This window comes from Thunnus thynnus, chromosome 6 (genome assembly GCF_963924715.1).
Source record: "Thunnus thynnus chromosome 6, fThuThy2.1, whole genome shotgun sequence".
Taxonomy (NCBI): Eukaryota; Metazoa; Chordata; class Actinopteri; order Scombriformes; family Scombridae; genus Thunnus; species Thunnus thynnus.
This window is the reverse complement of record NC_089522.1, coordinates 9,308,192-9,333,520: the sequence shown is the minus strand read 5'-3', so window position 1 is coordinate 9,333,520 and position 25,329 is coordinate 9,308,192. Positions and strand designations below refer to the sequence as shown.

General features: G+C 39.2%; 1 protein-coding gene across 2 annotated transcripts; it reads left to right on the top strand.

The window, feature by feature from the left end:
• Positions 1-1,642: 1,642 nt before the first annotated feature.
• Positions 1,643-24,737, top strand: nadka (NAD kinase a). Of its 2 annotated transcripts, XM_067591599.1 has the most exons (12): positions 1,643-1,792; positions 2,762-2,929; positions 7,443-7,526; positions 17,227-17,356; positions 17,742-17,850; positions 17,963-18,048; positions 18,143-18,245; positions 18,388-18,530; positions 20,646-20,745; positions 21,586-21,743; positions 22,316-22,398; positions 22,904-24,737. In XM_067591599.1, the coding sequence occupies exons 2-12, from the start codon at positions 2,787-2,789 to the stop codon at positions 23,049-23,051; spliced, it is 1,287 nt and encodes a 428-aa protein (XP_067447700.1). In that variant the 5' UTR covers positions 1,643-1,792; positions 2,762-2,786; the 3' UTR covers positions 23,052-24,737. The 2 variants fall into 2 exon arrangements, with proteins under 2 accessions (XP_067447700.1, XP_067447701.1); XM_067591600.1 differs by lacking the exons at positions 1,643-1,792; positions 2,762-2,929; positions 7,443-7,526 and adding an exon at positions 13,678-14,100.
• Positions 24,738-25,329: the final 592 nt, after the last annotated feature.

Here is a 25,329-nt window from a genome sequence, read left to right as displayed (position 1 = left end):
ACTACGACTGTGGTCAACTTTTGATGGGTCTCGTAGGTTTACAGTTGTCTTTGCCGCCAGGTGTTTGATGCTTTGCTTTCACTTACAGTAATCATTCTGATGCGTATTTCCTGCCAGGACAGAGACTAATAGACTCACACCAGCAGGTGTTGGTCCCAGTTAAGCACCAGGTTGCTTGTGTTTAGGTTTGGAAGTACTAAGATCAGACCTTTGATGCCATCTATTGGACACAAGTATAAAATGCAATAAGTGAGTTTCTGAAGCCAGGTCTCACATTTTTATTCATTTGGAATATTCCTAATATATTATTTACTAATAGGAAAAAATACAATCTACAGTATATTGTTTAAAATAACTTCATATTTGATTTTCATACAGAACTCCCTAAACAAAAGCACAGATTAACAGTTTCAGTCAGAAAATGAAAATAGCAGCAGTGTCTGTCCCTGTTCCCTGTCTGTGCACATAATTACATATCAAGCTTTTAATTTGTTGAGTTAATGCTTTTTTCTATACATGTTAAATGACAACAAGCACTAGTTAATTTCAAATAGCCTATTTACTCACACAGCATTCATGGGCCTGTGTTAGAATTTGAGAAGGAAATTATTAATATGAAATGAAATTAATATTACTGAGGACAACTTGGTGAAGTTTATCCATAACAGTCCTATAGGTTGCTGACTTTTAATGTGCTCAAGTGTTAATTAAACATGCATATTTGTATTTGTTAAACATGTATGAATGGATGGTTGGTGACATTATTTTAGAAATAATCTATAATAATAATAATAATCTGAAATAATCTTGCTACATATTCAGTATAGATCTGATTATTAGGCTGTTCACCTCGTCCTACAGCAGTTTATAGTGCTTTGTTCACATAAAGGTTACATCTATGACTTATGGGGAATAAATGTCTTGCTCTGTAAGTGTACATACTTGTATTCCTTCTGTTTTATCATATGAATATATGTAATGAGGAAAATGTACAACCATGAAGGGATAGTTGTGTGTTAGAGCAGTGAGCCACACAGTGGCGCCTCGGGGCCCCCAAACAAGTTATTCTGGCCATGCAGATCAGAGCTGTTGCATCACTGTCCAGACTGACTGGAAAAACTTTAACTTGCCTGCCTGCTTTGTGGTGACTTTACATGTAGAATTGTTCTAAATCAAACATAAAAATATACAGAAGGGACGCAATTTGCTCTTCTAATTTTGAAATATAAACAGACATTTGAGCACTATAGGCATATAAATAAATGAAGAACAAATGAGAACAAAAAAAGATTCTCCTGTTTAAAATTGAATTGACTTTTAAAAAATCCTAATAGATGAATACGTGGCGCTGTTAGCAGAATAACCAACTTTTTCAACTGTTATAATATTTACTTTTATTACAGTGTAATTACATTGTTATGTGTCCCTCTGAATAATCTTATAATCCTGACACAGTTTTTTAAATTTATTTTACATATATATATATTTTTACATATAAAAAATAATTATATTTCTTTTATTGTCTATTTTTATTTTATTCTATCATTTTATTGTGGCGCAGGAATCCTGCCACTGTTTTGTTTTGAGCGGTCGTCCAACATGACGTCATCGAGGCGCGCTCCTGTGATTGGTCGCCGAGTGTCAGGAAGTGATGAGCTGACTGTTGACAGCTCTCCTGTAAAGTAAGATGGTGTAACGTTGTTATCTTATGAAATGATGGCAAGGCTCTGATCCTGTGGCACTTTGCTGCGCTCTACATCTGTGTCCAGCGGTGTAACGTTGTGGGTAAAAGGTAAAGTTGGCCGCAGAAGTGAATGATATTACGCTTTTGTTGATGTCTAACTACCGGCTTAGCTTGCAGACTAGCTTAACAGTAGCTTAGTTAGCTCAGTGTCACCATTCATCTGCTAACAGACATGTCGGAGGTTCTTGTCGCAGTCAGCTCTAGTTTATCAATAATTACACTTTTAGAAAATGGATCATTTACAAAGCTTGTGACAGCGAGGTCGCTATAGAGCCGTAACATAATTATTAAACTGTATGTAGCTTAAGCTGTTTATCCAACTTTCCTCATATCTTGTAACTGAGTGAAAACCTCAGTCTAAGTAGTCTGACAGTATTAACTCCGATCACGTGACTAAAACATCACTGCAGAGTTTTTCGAATAACAGAACAGTAACAGAAGTTTTATCAGCTCTTTATTTCTAATCAGTCTAACGTTATCTATCTGAAGTGTTTTCCATTTAATCAACTGTGTAGTTTGGTGAAACCAAGTTATGTGAATAGCGAGTAAACAGATACTAATAGTTGAAAATGACAGACGATGTTTTGCCCAATGCCCAATGTTTTTTAAAATGTATGTATTTTATTTAAGTAGGTGGTCTCATTGAGATAAAGCTCTCTTTTCCAAGAGAGACCTGAGAACAAGAAACATTCAGAAGACAACAACAGAAAAACAACACAACTACACAGTCAACAAGGAATGAATTAAAAACAGTTACAAGAGTCATAAAAAAAACATCAGATAATAATAATAAAGCTTTAAAGCCTCCAAGATGAATGAAAGACTCAAGTTTGAGGGCAGTTTGCAGTTTATTCCGGTTATTATAATGTCTGTAATGCTCATAAGGTGTTAATAAGACGCTTGTTTGCAGCAGTGTTTCCTCCATTCAAGGGAGATTTGATCAAACCTGCGTGTCTTTGTAGCTGAGTTGACGAATAATCAACTGAAGCCTGATGAATGATTGATGTGGTCTGTCAGTTTGCTTGCAGCCTGGCTGTCTGAGATGGACGGTGGAGAGGAGGTGCGAGTGGAAACTGCCCCGTACTGTTTCCCCACTTGTGACGGAGCAGAGGTAGCCAGGACTCGACGCAACAGGAAGACCCGCAGCCTGAGCACCTCGTCAGCCAGCAGCTCCTCTGAATACAGGTAGGAGTCGAACAAGGTGACGAGCTAAAGGTCACAACTACATACTAGTGATGCCTTTCTTTCTCAGACCTCACACTTAACCAGCATGTATTCTGGTACAAAATAGGAACTTTTACGAGTGATTGGGGTCCCACTTATACATTTGGAATCAGCCTTTAGTCTGAACTGCTGTCTGTTGTCTCTCGCTGGTCAAACCTTCTTAGATATTTACTTACCAGACATGCCCGGATTTGCTGTATTTGCATTTCAGCATTGTTGTTTATGATCTTATCCAGTTTGTTAAGTCAATTTCACATAATGTGATAAAATTTTACATTTAATTTGTACCGCACTGTTCATTCATAGTGAAACTTTAGGTGCTACAGTGTTAAAAATATAGATCATAAAACATAAACACAAAAATAAGAGTTAAGATGAAAAAGCCTTACTGACAGTGTTGCCGATTTAGCCACTTTGTCGCTAGATTTAGTGACTTTTCAGACCCCCCTTAGACCCCTCTGTGACATATCTAGCGACTTCTTGGACAGACCCTCCTCTCCTTGAAGAGACTTGCCAGCATTTCTCAGTGAACGAGAGCTAATGTGGCTCTCTGGACTGACTGTTCATTGGGTGGGACAGAGCAGCAGCACGTTTAACGGACCAATCATCAGCCAGACAGTATAATATGTATACCTAATGGCCAATCATTGATCCTCATTGTTTTTATTCAAGATAATTTAACTTTACCTCTAAATTTGATTTTGTTTTGTCAGAATAGACAATTAATAATAGTGAATTTATGCCGGTATATGATCAACTCTCTATTCATGACAACAGCCTGCATAAATATTATTATTAGAGGTAGATTTAAATGCACATTGAGGAGCTGCTTGAAAAGAAAAATAGGTAATGAAATAGTTAGTCAGTTTAGTTTAGTTTAATTAAAGCGACTTTCCTGCAGGCTTTAGCTACTTCCCACTGAAAATAGTTGGCAACACTGCTTCCTGAATAGAAAGGTTTCTAAAAGAGACGAGGGTCTGTGCTGCCTGCAGATTGTTAGGAAGACTCCTCCACAAGCCTGGTGGAGCAGAGCAGAAGGCTCGATCCCCCGTGGTCCGGATTAGTACCGGGGGTCTGGAGGAGCAAGCTGCTGGCAGATCTGAGGGTGTGGGTGGAGGTTGGTGGTGTGATCAGTTCCTGTAGGTAGGGAGGCGCTTTGTGTTGCCTTAACGATCAACCTGATATTTCATTATCAACCACTTGACAAAATCTGACATGTGAACAGCAGTTTAGAGGCTGCTGAAGGAAAATGACACTTCTTCAACTGTTCAACCTGAAAGAACTTGTCTAGATGTTCCTGGTCTTGATGGATAAATGATTTAATTTAATAGAGCACTTTTGCCACAACACAATAACCTGACTGAGTGACTGCTATGTGGTATTTAAGAAACTGCTGTTGTTGTTGCCCTAGGTTGCATAAAAAACATTTTTGAAACAGCCTTGTGACACGATCTGTGTTGCACCACCTCAGTAATTTGAGAAATGTGCATGTCTGCGTACATTCCCTTCAGCCATCACACTAATGTCTTCAAGGAAACAGAGCATTTGAGACCCGAAATGCGTGTCCACTGTCGATGTTGCAAGTGGTTCGTTTGTATGTTTTAGCAACAGTGATGGGGTTTCTTACAAGGAGAAGTGAAAAGGTGTGGGCTTTCCTTAACACACCCTGAAAGCACCAATCAAAACTGTCCTGTTATGAAGAGGAAATGAGGAAATATAAGATTACACTTGTCCGAGATGTTGAAATACATTCTAACAAATACAGTTTTTTCCTAATTTGGCAATGTCACTTCTGATTTTGTGGGACATTTCACAGCAAAGCTTTGTGATTAATTTAGATGAGCACACAAACAAGTGTTTAGGAATAGGAGGGGGGTGAATATGCTAGGGTTACTTGCTAATAATAGAGGAGTCCAGTAGTGACTTATAAACACATGATGGAAGTGGGTTCCCTTGGCTGAAGGGTGTTTAGGATCGAAATGTGAGTTTAAGTAAAAGCCTGAAACAAAGTCAGATGTTAAGACAAGTTGAACGCAGTTTAACATTTGGAGTTAAACATTTAACATGGCTGAAGCATCTTTTGACTTGGTAATATTGGAGGAATTAAACAACTAATATTGATAACATTTATATAAAACTGGTAAAAAGCAGTGTGGATTTGTGAAGTTGTCCCATTGTACGCTCATGGTTGTTGTTGGTTAAGGATTTGTTGGTTTAGTGTCATGTGATGAAACATTTCAAAACAGGTGAAGATCCTATGTTGTTTTGAAATATTGTCATTCCCTGGGTAAATAGTAAAAATACTTAATATCCGCTATTATTGTGCAATAGTTTCTTCAGAATTATGTAAAAGTATGTTTTCCAAAGAGATTCAAAAGAAAAAAACAGAGCAATGATTTTATCAGGTTAGCAGTAGTTACAGTCTTAAAGTTTGAGCAAATCAAATTTTAGTAGAAGTTAAAATTATATGTAGTAGGCTAATTGTGTAATAATAATGTAATAATAATAATAATAATCTTAAAGAGGACGTATCATTCACATTTCCAGGTCTGTATTTTTATTCTGGGGCTCTATTAGAATATTTGCATGATTTACACTTCAAAAAAGTCCTTATTTATCTAATAGTGGCTCTTTATGCAGCCCCTCAGTTCAGGCCGTGTTTGCTACTGTGTCTTTAAGACCCCCTCCCAGTGAACCCACTCTAGTCTGATTGGCCAGCTCTCAGAAGCTGCCTCTTATCAGACTTCAGGTGGCTCCGAAGGCTACGTAAACAAACAATAGTAGTTGAACTTCACTTCTATTTCTCATTCTTACTCAAAATATCAGCTTCTCAAATAAATCCAAATAGGATTAAGGCCGATTAGCAACAAAGGCTATGGAATGGACGGCTATTTGTTGGCATATGTGAGCGATCTGACGTCAGTTCGATGGGGAAACAGAGGTAACTTTGCCAACAGAGTGTTCAGAGCTGAGCTGCAGCCCTGGCTTTTGACTTGAAGGCGACATTTTACAAACGTTCACCTCAAGTTTTGGAACTTTGACTGTGTTCAATGTAGACACCCGACATTATAACAGTGTATAAATTACAGAAAAATCACAAAAGGCATGTTACAGTATGTCCCCCTTAAAGCTGCATTAATGCATTTTTGTTCATCAGAGGACAGAATTACTCAGAAACAAGCTGATAATCACAGCACTGAGTTCCTTGCATTGTTATAACTTAAGTTATGGTGCCTACTGTCACACCTGATGGACACGGAGCAGCATAATCACCTCAGTGGAGTCGTCTATCTGGTCCCCTGACAGTTTCTGATATTCACTTCCTTTTAGCTCTGTTTTGGTCTCCATCACCTCTGCTAGAAACAGGATGTATGAGAGCAGTGAGACTGAACTGTACAGTGAATGTGCTGAAAATCCAAAACAATGCGCTAAAAGAGGCTAAAAACACTCTACAGAGCTGCAGAGCGGCTGATAATTCTCTGAGGGTTTGTGACAACGAGCAGCAGCATATCACACACGTTCATTCCATTCAGTGTTAATATGAAAATATTGATTAATGCAGCTTTAAGAAACAGTAAACAGCAGATGGTGAATTCCCAGATTCAGACTACTAAGAGGATTTGTTGGCTGAGCAATGTGATGCAGCACAAAGACTCGTCTCATTAAGAAGCCGCCATCTTGTATTGCTCCATCACAACTCACTGACCTTTCACCTCTAATACAATCGCATTGTTTCAAATTGTTTCTAGTCCAGACAGGGTGTGAAAGGATTTCTCCACTCCTCAGAGAGCAGCCTGATCTGTGGTCACGAATTCCAGAGTAGATCTGATATGTTGATATTAATGGTTATTAAAATAGTTGGGCTTTATTCCATCATTATTATTATTCATTGTTATTACTGATACAGTATTTGTACTGCAGGTAGGATAGATAGAAGTGTTTGTTATTCCTGTTTAAGTAGATCCAAAGATTTCACAATGCATTGTTACCATTTTCCAGGAAATGTGAAAGGTCTCTCATTGTTCAGCATGAAAGGTCACAGACGGCAGCACAACTTAACATGTTGTCATATTATATAATATATATGGTAGACTGGTGATTTATCTCAGCTGGCTGGTAATACTTTGGCTCCACTTCTCTTTTTTTCTTGAAAATGGAGAAATGAAAGTGAAATGAATTTGATTAGATATTTTACATAAAGACATATTTAGCAATGTAGGAATTTTAAGAGAACTCCTTCAGCAACCAAGAGTGTTAAACATCGATCACTCTCAAGTTCAGCTCACTGTGACCTGTAAATGATGAAAATGTGACTCATAAAATTCCAGTAAAAGAGGTTGACTCAAACATTTTTTTTACTGTGTAAAAATAGCTTGTGATGTCAAGCTAGTTGTATAGGTCTTCATTTGCATACCTGACTAACAGTTTCCACTGTTCAAAACTGAATGTTTGTTTTTGTTATCTTCTCTTTCAGGAGGACTCAGTCACTTCATGGACCAAGCCCTGTGACCACATTCGGCCCAAAGGCATGCATGCTCCAGAACCCACACGCAGTCATGTAAGTCGATGGAGACGATGTTCTTTGCATCATACAGAGTGTTTGTGCCCTCATTTTTGTTACAGCCATGAATCCGTGGACACATTTCCACAGTAGCATCAGTTCAGTCTGTGCAACACCAGAAACCATTCAAACCACTTGCCATTGCGTTTAGATCTTGTCGGGTCAGTAATAGACTGGGTGTCGTTATTGTCCTCATTTAAGCACTGCAAATATTTTTCTTTCCTTTGGACATACAAAGAATTGATCAGTACAGTTTTTGACCAGATGCTTACTTATCTGGTAAAAACTTGGCCTTAACAGCATTTTCCTCATACTGCATGAAAGAGCGGGGCTTAAAAAAACATTTTTTTTTGAAAAGAAAAGGAATTTTATCTAAAACAACACAAGGTACAGTGTAGCTGACTGCCAACAGACCCTGTCCAGAAGTGGTTTGACCATCTTTTCATTCAGCTTTTACATGAAACCTCCTCCCTATTGAAAGGCAATGTCTATAAAAACAAAGATGTAACACATTGTTTGTCAGTGCTGCAGCTTCTCTGTCTTATTCTTAAACATGACAGCAAGACATGTCACCGGTCAAGCCCCTATCTCAGAGCTGTCCCTGCTCTTTTCTTGTGCCAACTGCTGTATCTTCACTGAATTAAAGCTTTCCTTCTTCAGCAAATAAAATTTAGTTTTAACTTAAGTGGGTTCGGGTTGAATACTGGAGGGTCAGTTAAAGGACAGGTTCACAATTTTGCAAGTTTGTCTTAAAACAACAGTCAGGAGCCCAAATGCACATTGAAGTAGGTTTTTCTTGCTGTAATCATTCCTCCTGTTCATACTGGCCATTAGAAGATCCCTTCATGATGCACTTACAATGTAAGTGATGGGGGCCAAAATCCACAGTCCTCCTTCTGTGCAAAAATGTATTTCAAAGTTAATCTGAAGCTAATATGATGTTTCAGTTGTCCAAATGAGTCAAATCAAGTAGATGTCTTTCAATGTTACAGTCTTTTTAGTGCCAAAGTTCCTCTTTTTGTTATTATACTTCCACCGCAGCTCAACAAGGAACCACTGTCCGAGGAAACACAAAGAGGGAATTTGATGCTAAAAAGACTAAATGTGGCAGATATCCACTTGATATGACTAACTCAGACTGCTGAAGCCTCATATAAGCTTCACATCAACTTTTAAATGCATTTTTGCACTAAATGACTGTGTGGACACACTGTGGATTTTGGCCTCCATCACTTACATTGAAGGCACATTTGAAGGGGATCTTTTAATAGCCAGTATGAACAGGAGGAATGTTTACAGCGAGGAAAACCTCTTTCAGTGTTCATATGGACACCTGACTGTTGTTTTAAGACAGACTTGAAAAATTGTGAACCCCTCCTTTAACACAAATACGATAGAACACCATGTGCTAACTAACACCAGCTAACCACATTAGCCAGTAGCTTTATTGATCGAATCATTAAATCAGGCAGCTACCTGAAATAAAATGAAAATATGTATGAAAACTTTTTTTAAACTTTTATCTTAAAGTGTTGTTGTTGTGCAAACAGTCCATACTGCTGAGCATCATGGGGCTAAGTGACATCAGTCTCACTTATTACTGATGAGAGTAAATCAGCACTAAACCCAGTCTGGTGAATACAGCAAACTATATGGTATATTTCTCCTAAAGTGGTTGTTTATGAGACGCTTTTAGCCTCATGAGTCCAGTCTTGCACTTAAATATTGTAATATCCTCTTATGTAACCTCAGAGTCAGAAAAAATAATTGCGCACTGTGTTGCAATGTCACGTACATATTTATTCTTTATCTACTTGTTTCATCTTCTTCTTCTTTGTGGTTTATAATGGCTGTTGACAACCAGCGTATTAGGTGCATTAACGCCACCTTCTTCTTCTTCTGCTCCTATGTGGACCAGAGATTAAATCCCACACATTAATCCTGTCTGTCTAATAAACTCAACCCACTTGGCAGGTTCATTAAAGTTTTAATGCTGAGCCTCTGAACTCGTCCTCCTAAGTTCCTCCTTCATATATTGTCTTGCTTAATAATACTTAGTAGGATCTATGATTGCAGACGTAATAGTCTCCTCAGCCAGGTGGAAAAAAATATGCGCCTATATCGGTATCGGCCAAAATGAGTCAGAAAACATCGATATATCAGATATCGGCAAAAAATCCAATATCGTTCATCCCTTCATTATAGATTTGGTATCTTTCCAAACCATGGGCTTCTGTGGGTTTGAACACAGCATGTCGGGTTGTAATTATGCATTATTATCTAACCGTAACCCTGCCAAAGGCTCCATACTTGTACTGAAGATGTGTTCAAACATGCTCACACATCACATCCACTTACAAGCTTTTTCCAGACCTCCATCCACTGATCCAGACTGTGAGAGGACGTTGAAAGCTCCAGCAAAAAGCTAGTGAGTGGACCTTGAGTCAAGAATACTTTGTCAAACACTCGTTTCCAAGGTCAGGAATGAATTTTCACACTTAGATGTCTTTGGGTTTTGAACTGTGGGTCAAATAAAACAACATCAAAAGAATACCTTGTTAGTCAAAGATATTAAGTTTTCTATCACAGAAGTCAAATAAAAGAAAGAAATCCTCACATTTTAGTAGCTGGAACGCGAGAATAGAAAAGCAACTTAATCGATTATCAGAATAGTTGCAGATTAATTTTCTTTCGATTAATTAATTGATTAATTGACTAATCCATTCAACACTAATATAAAGTAATACAATGCAATATCCCTGCAATAAAAACTAACCGCACAAAGCTCCTAACATTATTTTATTTGTAGAGGCTATAAAGGGTGTTGGTAAGTAAATATAACATATCTTACTTTGATATGAAGGCAATATAGTCAACAGACCACAGATTTACATCAAAAGCACTCTGACACATTATCAACAGAGGTTTAACACTTCACACAGTTACCATAGTTATCTAATTGTTGCAGAGCTATTGCATTGGATTGCATTATAAACTTAATGACTTAATGATAACGTGTCCACCTGCTGCAGCTTTTCCATACGCTGCCTTAATGAGTCAGTAAGCAGAGTTATGAAAGGCCCGACATTTTCCAGTCAAAGCCTGGTCGACTCCCACAGTCATATAAGTTGTCTGACGGCACTGTTTGTTTTAGGCGTCAGTAATCGAAGGATAATCTTCCTCTAGTCTAAAGCTGCTCGACAGGTTAAAAGTAGCAAAACCAAGCTATTGCTAGTGCTATGTATAGACCTGATTCCACAGTCAGATACGTGAGCAGGATACTTGAATATATCTGTGCCCTGTGAAGCACTTTGTAACTATAAGCTATACAAATATTTATAATAACAATATTATTATTAGTAGTAGTATTATTATTATTGAGTTTTAACACATGAAGCAATAGAAAAGGTACTTTGGCACAAAAGACCAAAGTACAGAAGTCACCATCCAAACTGGAAACAGACCAGTTCATTCAGTCTCTGTGGAAGGGTGTGGTTATGATACTGTTAAGGGCAGATGGGTATTGCTTTGGGCATTGATTGTTGGAAAGCATTTGACGATTAACTAGAGAGAATCTCTGAACACACCCTGAAACGAGACACAATAACGAGCCTCGTCAACACACTGCGCTCCACGTTCTGTCTTTTTTTATATGATCTGCCTCATAAACAACTGTTGTCAACTCAAAGATATCAGACTCTACACCGATACTGCATGTAGGAGTTTATTGCGGTGACATCACATCCTACATGTGCCTATATGTCATAAAATGAATCAGAATCAAGCCTTTCAATGGCCTTTCGATGTTGTTGTTTTAGCTTTGTAATCTGACCAGATGAATAGTCTAAAGGAGCATACAGGAAGCTACTGAACAGTATGTCTCCCTCCTGTGTAAATAACCACTGTCAACTACACTTTATTCACTGTATATGACATATTATGGTACAATGCACGATGCAAGATTATACTATATATAGTACACAAAACAACATGCTTGCACCATTTTAGGCAGTAGATGATCTTTTGCAGCTACTATCAGTCCTTCAGCTGAAGATAAAAACGAACACTATCAATAATATGCAGAAACATGTTTGTGGTTCACTAAATATACATCAACAGCACAGGTTATGTTTAAGTGATTTTAGTGACTGCAGCAGGACATTAGGAAGTAAGTACATCCTGTTGTATTCCTGTAATACGTAATTACATCATTTTACTCATGAAGACCTGTAACATAATTCACTCAGGACTTCCTCTTCCTGCAGGTCATCAGGGCACTTTGTTGTAACCTGAGGGAAAGGTGACGTCTGTTGCTTGAAAATATATAATCAGTTCATTCATGCGTAACATTATTTAACTGGAATATATAAAACTTTCTTTCCTTCTTTCTTTCTTTCTATCAAGGAAATTCCCGTCTCCAACAAACACACCTTTTTCTTTGTTTCCTTGTTAACTTTCCTGGATTCAGAGTTATCTCCAAGAGTGACACACTCTGATATTTATAGTCTGTAATATTAAATAGTCCATTGTCTGAGTGCATAACCTGCATATCTGACTCATTTAAATCATGTACGTGTTAATATAGCAATCAGCAATAATATGGAAATGTTTAGGATTTGATAATGTAGTATTGTTTTATTCTATTACACATATATTCATCTTTGAAACAACTATCTGTTTAAATTAAGCATATATAATGTATCAACCCATATTTTTAAGGTAAAATTGTCGCTTGCTCCCAAACATTTTCCTTTTTCTGCCACGTTTTGAAGTTGAACTTGATTCACTGATAAAATGTAAGCGCTGTTAACGCTGGCATTCAATTCACCTCCTGATCTCTGCCACGTCGTCCGCCTCCGACACCGAGCCGCATTCTGTAACACCAACCTTGCTGAAAATGAAGATGTCAGAAATAGAGAACAACTCTGCTCCTGCACTCGACTGCTGTATCCAGCAAGGTCACCAGTCTCCCCCTACCTCCCCTCCGCAGGGTATCTCTAACAAGTTCAAGTTTATTTGTAAAGCACAAAAGTGATTCAAAGTGCTTTACAGAGTGATAGAACAGTAGAAAATAAGTTATGACCTGCATACATGAACACACACAACTAATTCAAATCTAAGTTAAATAAAAAGTTCTTCAGCGTATTTTTAAAAGAAGACAGCGTTGGTGCAAACCTCAGTTCAGCAGGTTGGATGTTCGCAGCTTTAGGTGCATAAAGACTAAAGGTTTTTCATTGCACTCAGGATTTGGAGGAGACAGCTGTCCTGCTGTGACCTGAGAAATCCACAAACCATTCAGTGCTTTGTTAACCAGGAGCAAAATCCGAAAGTCAATCCTGTAATGAACAGGTAGCCAGCAGAGTTGTTGTAAACCTTTTAGTCCTAGTCAGGATCCGGGCGACAGCGTTTTGAATGAAGCTGTTGGATGGCTTTTACAGGAACACTAGTGTGGAAAAAAAGGGTGTTACAATAATCTTTTCTGCTGGTGACAAAAGCATGAAGCAGGAAGTGTTCCTGAGTCTGACTGAAATAGAAAGCTACTCATTTTTTGAATATTTCTGAGGTGATGGAAGTGCTACTTTGGTGATGTTGCTGACGTTTGAATAGAAATTTAGGCCAGTATCAAAAATAACTCCCAGTTTTCTTTACATGGTCAGTAAGAGAGTGTAAAGCACTTTGAATGGCCTTGTATATCAAAGATGCTACACAAATAAACTTAATAATTATAATCTTTATTTATAGATAACTTTTCAAAACCTATTTTACAAAGCGCTTCACATAAAGCAGCAAAAGAACATTTAAAAGAAATAAGACCAGAAATAAATGAGGTCAAAGAAAAGAAGAACTCAGGAAAGTTTGTTTTCAGATTGAACCTGATCTCATCAGGCAGGTCTGTCCTCAGCCTCGGGGCCCTGACTCCAAATGTTATGTTCCCTCTAGTTATCAGCTGGGCCTTGGCTTGCCTCGCCTCCCTATATAATACTTGTCATTACAGTGGATATACTAGTTCTAGGAACAGCTCTGTCATTGTTGTGGTTCAGTAAATCACACCTGTCCAATAAGGAAAGCCCTCCCCCGAAATGGGCGTGTCTAGCACAACAGAGTGGGCGTGGCCTGAGATGAAGTCAACCTTAAGATGAGAGAGAGCTTTAATTGAGCAGCAGAATGCACCAGGGAAGGTTTAGTGTTAAGTCCTCACCGGGACAAATATAGCACCAGTGAAGCCAGCTGGAGGGGTTGTTAGCTGATCCGGGAGCCCGACCACAGCGTATGGAGACACTCTCAGCCTCACTCAGCCTCTCAGACGGCCCGGTGGCTGACTCACAGCGTGGACCACAAGAAGTGAGCTCACTCAGTTGCTCCAGCCGCTCTGCAATGTGTAGTATTCGAGGAAGTTGTTGAAGACAGAATGAGTTGTGTTGTCAGCGCGGGCCAGCCGGACAGAGCCACGTTCTCCAGCTGAGTCAAACCTGAAGCAGCATCCTTGTTACATGTGTACAGCTATGAAGTTCAACCAGTGCGTACTGCAGGACACCGCCGGGAACCACAACGAGAACAAAGTGTGGAAATGGTGAGCGGAGCATCTTCCCTGTGTCTTTCTCAACAGAGAGAACATGTTTGCTGGGTGAAATATTAACAGGCACCAGTGGGCAGCGCACGGATTACTGCACACCAGATGTTCAGAGAGCTTCAACGCAGTGAGCTAATAGTAATATTAAACTGATGTCACATAAGAGCTATGCCTCAAAGGTTGAGACAAATTATCCTAATTAAATGAATGAATAAGAGGATTTGAGTGTTCAGGGTTGGAGTGATATTAAGGTTTATTGGTGATGGTTGTAACACTTTAGAAGTGCAGTGTTTGCATGTTTACGCAGGGTGGATGTGGTTTGGGCAGAGTGGGGCAGTTGAATGAAAGGTGAAGGTCAGGGTGTGGATGCTTTGAGGTGGTCAGAGGAGAAACCGTTCATGAATAGATCACAGCTCGTCTCCGCTTCAGATGCTAATGATGCTTTGCTTTGTGTTCTCTTGTTTGTATGTGAAACCAGGCCCGCACAGCTCCAGCTCTCTATCTGTACTTGTCTGTGTTTGGGTGAATTTCATTACAGTTCATTCAGGTTCACTTAATTCAGTAAGTGGATGTTTGCCTCCAACTGTGAAACCTTTTTTAGATGCCACAGGGGATGGACACAATAACCTCCACATACAGAGGCAATTTTGAGGCTTTAGTTTGTGGTGTGTTTGTGTTTAACCGCGTTATATTGTTTGGTGTTCTTCTCTACTTTGTGAGTGGAAACAGGAACAGGATATGTTATAATGATGTTTGCATGACATTGTTTTGTTACCATGTTATTTTGTCGTTGGGTGTAAAGAGTCTGAGGTGTGTATTTTAATCACTGGTGACAAACCATCTTAATCAAAGGGTTTGCTGGTGTCTGCTGGGTTTTTTTTTATTACCGAAAATAAAAACTGCAGCTGCTGATTTCAGAGGATGTAATACATCTCCTGGTAGGTTTAGAAGTGAAAGAGCGGGATGACGTCTGGTTGCTGCAACTTCCAAGTAATCACGTAACTTCCATGTTGCAGTCTTCTCATGAACAGAGTTGATTTCATAGTAAATGATTCAAACATCAGAACAGTAGCAGCTCTTATTTGCAGTAAAACAAACATGACATGAATGTAGCGTAGACTCTCCATAACATCTGAAACCTCAGACCTCGGGCCTCTCGCCGGGGGGTGTAGACGCATTACAGCGTGGCACGCATGACCAGAGGGAACAAATGTGAAGGGGAACTAAAGTTAAGTGGAACACGTTTGCTAGCGAGCGTCTAGAGATTCAGGTTAGAAAGATTCACTCAGACAGCACAACGACATGTGAAGTACAAGATGGATACATTTTTGACAGGGAGGAAAAGAAAACCAGGTGACTCCCATAAAGCAAACAAGAAAATATGAAGAAACCTGTCTATCCAAAGGTTTAGGTTACAAAGTGTAACCAGCATTTTTCATTTGCACAGGAGTAACTAAGATAACTTCATATTCTTGAAGATGCTATTTCAGTGAAATTACATTCAACCTTGTTTATTCAATGCTACTAATTGTTATATTCGTAGAAAAAGAATAAAAGGCTTTACAGTGGGATGGGAGGCAGGACTTTTTTCTGCTTCCAAATGGGAGGGTGGTGGTGGTGGTGGTGGTGGTTTGAGAACTGCTGCCATAGCACATGGTTGCCCAACCCCGCAGTAATGAATGCATGCATTGACATGAACTGTGTGTGGGGTAACACCACTCACTGGATGTACAATATTGGATACAATAACCATATAATACCGCAGTAATTCATTTATGTTTTCTGATCTAATTAAATTGAGTCAGATTGTCCTTATGAAATAGGAAATGATCTCTCATTTAGTCTTAATACAGTCCACTGATTGGTACAGCAAGGCTTTAATGATGCCTGAAACTGCCATTCTCCACATGTAATTGGCGTAAATGTCACAGTGTGATACTGACGCTACTTTACAAGCAACTAGAAGTGGAGCAAATGGCTGTGAGGTACAGACTGTGTGGGTATGTGGTCAGCCTGCCAGTACAGCTTACGTATCAGTTATATAAACCCAACGGTGCGGTTTGCTTTTTATCAAGGTATCACACATACCTTGATGGTTTTCAGTTGCCCAAATTTGTTCCTATCTGATGTAAATTATGGGAGATTTCGTAGGAGTAATGAGATGTGGTACATTAGGAGGTGTGATAACATTGTTGCCACCGTCAGTAGCGTATTTTTAGATCAACTACTTACTAATTAAGCGTGTTTGTGATCTGTTATCGTGACACACATGCAGTAGTCCTGTCGTACATAAATGTATGAAATACTAACCAATAATCCTACTGCATGCTCACATCTGCTGAATATTTAGAAAATGGCCGCTCCAAAGCTGAAATTATGTCACAACAATAAATTATTGTGTGAGAATCACACCCAGCCTGTTGTACAATCAGTAACTCCCTAATAAGTATGACAGCTGAAACCAGTGAGAGCTGTAACTAACTAAAGTCATCAGACTTTGGCATTGGTAAACAATCCTAGACTCGGACCCCTTGACAATCTCCAGTTTTAACTTGTAGCCATTTTCCATATAATTTGGATTTATTTCAGCCTGCAGGGAGTTCAGATTTTCATGCTTCCTGTTAGTTTAGTACTTTTTGTGTTGCCTTTTTCCTTCTGAGAACATTCTCACAACTCGTGGCTCCCTGCCTTTCATCCCAGAGTGCAAGTTGGTTTTAAGAGCTGACTTTTGGAAAGATTTTTGCCCTCTTCTTTAAGAAATGCTGTCTAGGCTGAATCTCAGTATGTCTGCTGCTTTTTCTCTCAAAACTCCACGCACACATTGTTATCTTCCCTTTTTTTTTTTTTTTTTTTTTTACAGCTTTGTCTTTTTCAAAACATATGCTAAAAAAATATCCCACAGTCAGTGTCAGAGATTGAGTTAAGGTGAAGGACCTGTAGACGGCAAACGGGGGGTCAGCAGTATTTGGTAACAGAGCTAGACCTTAAGCCTGTCACTCTAATTGGATAGGTGCTAAGCAGTCCTGGTTATGTTAGACAACAGGACGCTTCAGTTAGTTAATAGATCTTACATCATTCAAGATCTGAGCCTGCCTCCTGAGGTGAAAGTTGTGTTTGTGTGTTCAGGCACATTCAGGACCCCGCCAGCCAGAGACTGACGTGGAACAAGCCACCAAAAAGTGTCCTTGTCATCAAGAAGATTCGAGATGCCAGTCTGCTTCAGCCTTTCAAAGAGCTCTGCATATTCCTCACCGAGGTATGACCCACGCACTCACTGATACTGAACCATGTTGACCACAGACTGTGATGAGGAAGACTAACAATGAACATAAGTGACAATGTTTGCTGGTGGGAAGCCAGTGAGGGATCAGCGTGAACCTCTGTGTGTGTTGCCCTCTTCAGTTCAAAATCCTTGCTGTCAGATTTTTAAAAAAAGTAAGAAACCTCTCCTGAACACTTAATTATATATACACTGAAACTATATTTTGTGTCAGTATGACTTTATTACGGTGACCTCATGACCTTTCCCATGAGGCCACACTTTTGCCACTTCCACATAGATATAGATTTTTGTGTGTGTGTGTGTGTGTGTGTGTGTTGTGTCTCTTGTTAATCTTGTGTCTTTCTGTCTGTTGCTGTAGGTGAAAAACATGATTGTTTACGTGGAAAAGAAAGTTCTGGAGGACCCGGCCATTTCTGGTGATGAAAACTTCGGGGCCATTACAAAGAAATTCTGCACTTTCAGAGAGGGTATGAAAAGCAGCCGGTCAACTTTGTTATGATCGTGTGGACACTATTTATGAAAAGGTCGGTTAAGGTCTTGTACAAGATATTTAAATCTTATCGTCTTTATATTTCTCAGACCTTGATGACATCTCCAATCGTGTGGACTTCATCATCTGTCTTGGTGGAGATGGAACTTTATTGTATGCATCTTCGCTCTTCCAGGTACGGCCGTCACCTCTGAAACAGCCTGTTTGTGTGGGTTTGTACATTTACTGTTGTGAAATAACAATCTTCTCATTCCTTTGTTAATTTGTAGGAGAGCGTTCCACCAGTAATGGCCTTCCATCTGGGCTCCCTCGGCTTCTTGACACCTTTCAAATTCGACACCTACCAGTCTCAGGTCACCCAAATTATTGAAGGTATTGTATGTTGTGCAACCTGTCTGTCAGCCTTTGGCTTTCCACTTCATAAACACCTCACCTTGTTTTGCAAAGCATTTGTTGTGCTCCAGTTTTCCTTTGCGAAACAAACATCTTATATTTGTGTATGCATTGTATGTAGGTAACGCTGCCATCGTCCTGCGCAGTCGCTTGAAAGTGAAGGTGCTTAAAGAGAACTGGGAGAAGAAGGCCAGAGTGGACGAAAAAGGCATCATCTTTACCAACGGGGACATCGAAAGTAGCCGCAAAGCCGTGCAGTATCAGGTAGTCTCTCAACCTTAAACCAGTGCTTTGCTACCTCTGGGTGATGAGAAATTATTTGTTTTTGCAGAAATGAATATTTACACAGTCCTCGCTAAAACTTAGATAGCAGCCCTGAAAGATTGTTCTGTTCATCAATCTGTTTGGTGATTTAAACACGGCAGCCCTGGTAGAGAAATGACTCTGGTTCTCCAACACTTTAGCAAACACTAAAGCTGGAATTAAGTTAACATCAGAAGTCATAACAGCAACGATAAAAATATGAATACATTAAAGGGCAGGTTCACAATTTTTTTTTGCTGTCTTAAAACAACAGTCAGGTGTCCGTATGAACACTGAGAGAGGTTTTGCTCGCTGTAATCATTCCTCCTTTTCATACTGGCTGTTAAAAGATCCCCTTCAAATGTGCTCTCAATGTAAGTGATGGAGGCCAAAATCTACAGTGTCCACACTTTGTGTCATTTTGTGCAAAAATGCATTTAAAAGTCGGTGTGTAGCTTATATGAGGCTTCAGCAGTCTGAGTTAGTCATATTAGGTGGATTTCTGCCACATTTACAGTCTGTTTAGCATCAAATTCCCTCTTTGTGTTTCCTCAGACAGTGTTTCCCTGTTGAGCTGCAGTTGAAGTATAGTAACAAAAAGAGGCACTAAAAAGACTGTAATATTGAAAGATATCTACTTGATTTGACTCATTTGGACATTTTTGCACAGAGGGAGGACTGTGGATTTTATCCCCCATCACTTACATTGTAAGTGCATTATGAAGGGATCTTCTAATGGTCAGTATGAACCAGAGGAATGATTACATTTGGGCTCCTGACTGTTGTTTTAAGATAGACATTAGAACCTGTTCTTTACTTGACAGAGAGTGACTGTGTTTCTACTCCGAGCTATGATGCTCTCAGCTCCAGTGTTAAATGCAGTGAAGTCAGCTAAAATCCCGTTTAAACAGATGCGTACCAGCGTCACTGCGTCTCCTCCTCTACCGTCCAGTGTGATAGACTCTCCGGCTGGCAGCACTGTCAGTCGCCGGCAGGAGAGACGTTCGGTTGTGTGTTTGGATTTTATAACTGAACTAATGCCAGGATGCAAGCTTTTTATTTCTCTGACACAAACAATGAACAGCAGCATTAAAACATGAGTCTTGCGGGTAAAACATGGGACTCATGTCGCTGTCAGTATCATTATCAGTGTGGGGCAGCTGCTTTGTGGGTGACTGTAACTGCGGTAACTGGGCAGAGATAAGTCTGCTAAATTTGTACCCAAAATGCTGTCAAAACTTTCATTTACATTTTCCAATACAGCCTCCATGATCATGAACTGCAAAAGAGGCAGAACAAAAGGCGCATGCACAGTTAAAGCACCCCAAATAACCATCACTCTGACAAAACACCCACAAAGAGTGAAAAACGAGAGACATCCACAGAGTCAAACAGATGAAAGCAGGGGGAGTTAACATATAATTAGAATAGTTATAATTAGAAGTAAAATCAGTTCTCTTTCAAATCAAACATCCCAAGATATGAGTGGAAAGTATTGTTCTTGCAACTGCATTTATAACCTTTTTTTTTTTTTACTCAAATATAGTCTAACCATGTCATGTGATGCTACGTCAGTGCACTCTGACAACTTGCAGCTGAACATTTCATATCCAGGAATTCACATTATAGACACAACCACTGACTATCTCTGTAACAAATAAGTCACAGTTTAACACATTAACCATACACTGTCCAGCCATATACTTGGTTTGACCTAATCTAGAGTTCATTAAGACAGAAAGAAAACAAAAACATGTGCAAATAAAAATAACCTGCTACAACGACAGCAGCCACTACAGTGTCAGTCTGCACCGTAAATAGATCGGCAACAAAACAGCTCACACATGTAGTGTCAACATCATGACTCAGCTGATGCCTGTGGGCTTTGAACCTGTTGTTAAAAAACCACATGCCAGCGTAGACACTGACAGGACTGTAGACGCTCATCTGCTGCTGTTACTAGTGCAGACAACGTGTCAGTGATGTTATTGCAACAGCTGTATTTAAAGGAGTTTACGGCGATCCGGAAACCGCAAACATTAACACGTGAGTCTGTTTGCTTTCTGTGTGATTCAGGTGCTGAACGAGGTGGTGGTGGACAGAGGACCCTCCTCCTATCTGTCCAATGTCGACCTCTTCCTGGACGGACACCCCATTACTACAGTGCAGGGAGACGGTGAGTGAGTTGAAAACTCAACAAGACCAGAGTCAAAGAGTGCAGACAGTCTGTGCAAAGGGCAAAGTTTAGTCTCTGCACCTCCCACCTCCCCTTCACGTCCCAGCAGAATCTAACTTTTTACAGACGTTTCTAGACGTTACAGCCGTGTTAGAGACGGCCTTCGATAAAAATACGATATATATCCAGAGAAATTATAGCTGGATATTTAAAGAAAATATTTAAATACATCTAAAAACATCATAGCAGTCAAGTTTCACTCAGTCATACTTAAATATCCTATTGTTTGGTATAGTAATATATTTTAGGTCCTGTAATAGTATGTTATTTAAAAGCAAAACCTGTGCACAGTTTAAAGTCAGTGATACACAGCTCAGTGGTGACATTTTGTCTGAAGTGTTCACTGTTCAAGTTCTGTTTGATTGTGACTGCAGACACGTTATATCTACATTATTGCTAAAATGTTTATTAGTGTGGTATACTAGTCAATTAAATCATTTATCAAGCAAAAATGTCACTTCGACTAATCAATTAAAACAATTAATTTAATATAAAAAGTGATCAAATGGTTTACTGGTTCCAGCTTCTCTAATGTGAGGGTTTGCTGTTTGAAAATAAACTTGTGATGGGAATGGTTCACTTCTTCTGACATTTTCATAGACTAAACAGTTGAATAAATGTCTAAATAGCTCCCAGTTTTCTTTAAGTTACGACAGATTTTTTGTGCAAGGATAAAATACAAGCCAACAGAATTTTAAACACATAATTTATGCATTTTTTTGTGCCACATCAAAGTTTTTAGATGGGTTTGTAAGTTTGTGTGTGTGTGTGTGTCCTCAGGTGTGATAGTATCTACACCTACAGGCAGTACAGCGTATGCCGTGGCAGCAGGCGCTTCCATGATCCATCCCAACGTCCCAGCCATCATGATCACCCCCATCTGCCCACATTCACTCTCCTTCAGACCCATCGTGGTGCCTGCCGGGGTGGAGCTCAAGGTATTTACACCGACTGCTTGAGTCTTTAGTTTGCGCTGATATCAGAAGTCAAGGCCAAATGTGGTGGATGTGATTTCACATTTTTACACATTTTATTGGTTCACTTTAACATGTTTTCTTCCTCATTAATCCATTTAAAACATGCAGGACCGTCAGATGAATCATTCAACATTTAATGTCTTTAAATTTAATCATTTTGTAAAGGCTGCTTCCCTCTTGATGAAGATTCTAGACGCAGGATTTTAATTATTTTATCAGAGTCTGGGTGATACAGTTGATTGTGACTGTATTTATTTGTCTGAAGAGAAATCTGATTGACCCAGATCAATCATGAGGAGAATCTAAATCTCTTCACTGAAAGCCAAACTGAGAGACACGCAGGTTTTACAGACTGAAAATGATTTCAAAAGCTAATATTATCTAAGAGGTCGATGAAACTGACTGCTCAATATTTCTAATTTCGATTGAATTGAACATTGAGGGCAAAAAAAACCAGCTTTTCTCTCAACTGTCAAAACAAAACCCTGTTTTATCTGTGACTTTTCTACATTCTTTGCTTGTCGTTTTCTCAGATAATGCTGTCACAAGGCGCCAGAAACACAGCCTGGGTGTCCTTTGATGGAAGAAAGAGACAAGAAATCTGCCACGGAGACAGGTTAGTCCACATACTGAGCTGGTCATCACACCTTAGACACACAAACATCGTACCCAGAAACAATGAGAGTGGAGCAGAGTAAATGGAGCAAAACAAAGCCCACAGACTCAGTAATGGGTAATAAGGTTAACTCCCGCAGCAGCTGTCTCAACACTTACAGGCTTTGTTACGTAACCTTATCAAACAGCCTAATGGGCTTGAGGCCAAGAGCGTCCCATGTGTCAGATCCAGCGTCTTCCTTTATGTAACTCATCCAGAGATAATCGTCTTCCTGGTTCTTGAAATGAGCTGCCAATCATTTTGAGTCACTGAACCATAATTCAACAAATACCCGAGTGTTTCCTCAGAAGGAAGTCATCTTACTTAATCTGATGTCAACACCTCCTCTTTTGTTCGTATGATTGCACATACCTGGCCTTTTCTTTCCTCGTTTCACCTTCAGTCTTTGTGACATGAAACCTTTTGTGATTTTTTTTTGTTTGTTTTCCTCCCATCCCTGTTCCAGTATTACCATCACTACTTCCTGCTTCCCCGTTCCCTCCATCTGTTTCCGGGACCCGGTCAACGACTGGTTCGAGAGCCTGGCCCAGTGCTTACATTGGAACGTGAGGAAGAAGCAGAACTACCTCAGCTCAGAGGACGAGGAGTTCTGAAGCCGTTTCCGCGATCTTCTAGGTCTTCTCCGAGGTCTCCAGGACTCCAAAGTCTTGTTTTTTTTTTTAACTTGACCGTGCTCTGTGCCGTTTTGTCTTTTATGGATTGAAGATCTCACTAAACTCCATTCAAAAATATTCATAAAATGATTCCCTAGAATACTGTGTCAACAAGTACTGAACCACACGGTGCTTTGGCTGCAGGTCCACCATATTGTATTTTAGTAGAATAAGATTGTGGGAATAAGAGGCTAACAAATATGAACATTGAGTCTAATCAGTCTCACTCAAGCTACACAGAGAATCAGGGTTACACAAGTTTTTATGTTCGAAGTGTGTAGCATGAATGAGGAGTCTGTAAAATTCCCTAAAAGATACTATGTTATGTTCTACTGTGTAAGCACAAGAAAATGGTGGATTTTTTGAATGGAGTTTGGCCCCACTGTTGGTCCACGATCATCCCTGTGTGTTTTCTCTCAGACACCTGTGAAAACCAGCGTTTTGAAGTCAAAATACTTTTTTTTTTTGTCTAATGATCAAAGGGAAATGCAAAGCTTGGGATGTTCTTGGACTAAAATGCACAAGGTCAGCTGTGGATGGCAGTTATAGCAATACTCTGGATGGGTGTTATCAGGTCTGTTCTAGCACTTTTTAATCTTAAAGGTGGATGGCAGGGACACACCTTCTACTTTATAAACAACACAAACTAGTTCTCACAGAAGTAAAGGCTGAGTTGCACCTTAATTTTTTAAATTGTAAAAAAAAAATCTTTTGGATCAATTTTTTTCCAAATTCTGTATCATGTTAATCAAATCAGGGAAAAATGATGTGATGCCATCGATGAATGGCAAATGTTTTACACAATTTCTAGGTGCATCTCGGGGAAGAACAGATTACTTGGCAGAAGTGGCCCAACTGTACAGACTGTGCCTTAAACACTGGTATCATTAATGTATAGAAACAGTATTTTTTAAGGTTTACATCGATTTTTAAATCACATACTGCGCAGATCATTTTCACAGTAACTACATGTTGACTGTAGTCTGTGCTGTCTGCAGCACATGACACTTAATTGACTAATTGAAATATTTAGTATCTTACATAGTATCTCTGTTGTGCAGTCATGTAGTGAACACGTTGGATGACACGTCATGTCAGGAGGTGATGTTCATTCCAGGAAAAGAGACCACAGTTCAGATGTCTTCAACGTCTTTTTAACATCTGTTTTTTAAAAAAAATGTCTTCTAAGCCATAGCTGAACTCTGTGTAGGTTTTATAGACAAACGTCTGTGGACTTTAATGGTCTGTGTGTGTGTGTGTGTGTGAGTGAGTGTGTGTTGAATAATTGAACTATTACAGACTTTGGTGAATCTGTTCTTTTCAGTTTGCCATTGCGAAGTCTTTGCTGAATACTTTAAGGTTGCCTACCTTACATATCTGTTCAGATATCAGTTTTAGATGTTAATATATACATTGTGAATTGGCTCAACTAATCGTGTTCGGGTGAAAAGATGAAGGTGAAAAAAGGACCAAGCGAGCTCTAAAGGCAATCATTCCTTTAACTCTGAGTATGTGTATATATGTGATGCTTGAATAAGATGTATTTTGTTAAGTCTATATGTTTATTAACCAGTTTACAATGTATCATTGCTGAAAATAAATCTATTTGCTACTTTTTTACATGAATACATTCTTCAGTTTTTAATTCTTTTTATTGATGAAGCGAAGTGTTTTATCAGTCCTGATCTTGAACTCCAACAGTTTGTAATGTGTCAGAGGAACTTTTAGTGCAGTGAGGTACGTTCAAATAGAGCCAACGCTTATTCTAAATGCATTCCAGGACAACTTGAACAGTGAAGTTCTTTAATCCATGTGTCAAAACTGATACTGGCGACCGATATAAAGTTTGTTTCACATGTTAGGTCTAGTAAACACCAGTTCTACTGTAGTCTGATGCTACAGTTTCCCAACAGTGCTGAACACACATCAGTCCGGGCTTTGACTTTCCCTTTTCTATGAATCATTGTCAAGTCTCAAAGTGCTTTTCACTTTTGTAACTCTGAGAGTCTCTAACTCTGACTTTTGTATCAGTAAGTTTGTTAATGTTTCTAAAATGAATTCTGCTATTTTTTCCCCCCGAGCACTTTAATAAACAGAGAGAAACTTTAACCAGTAAGTGTGTATCCTCCTGTTTGATCAACGTGCTTCACACCTGAAACCGGTCTGTGGGTTCATGTTTGACACAAACCATGAGAATGTGGTTAACAGTATCCATGCA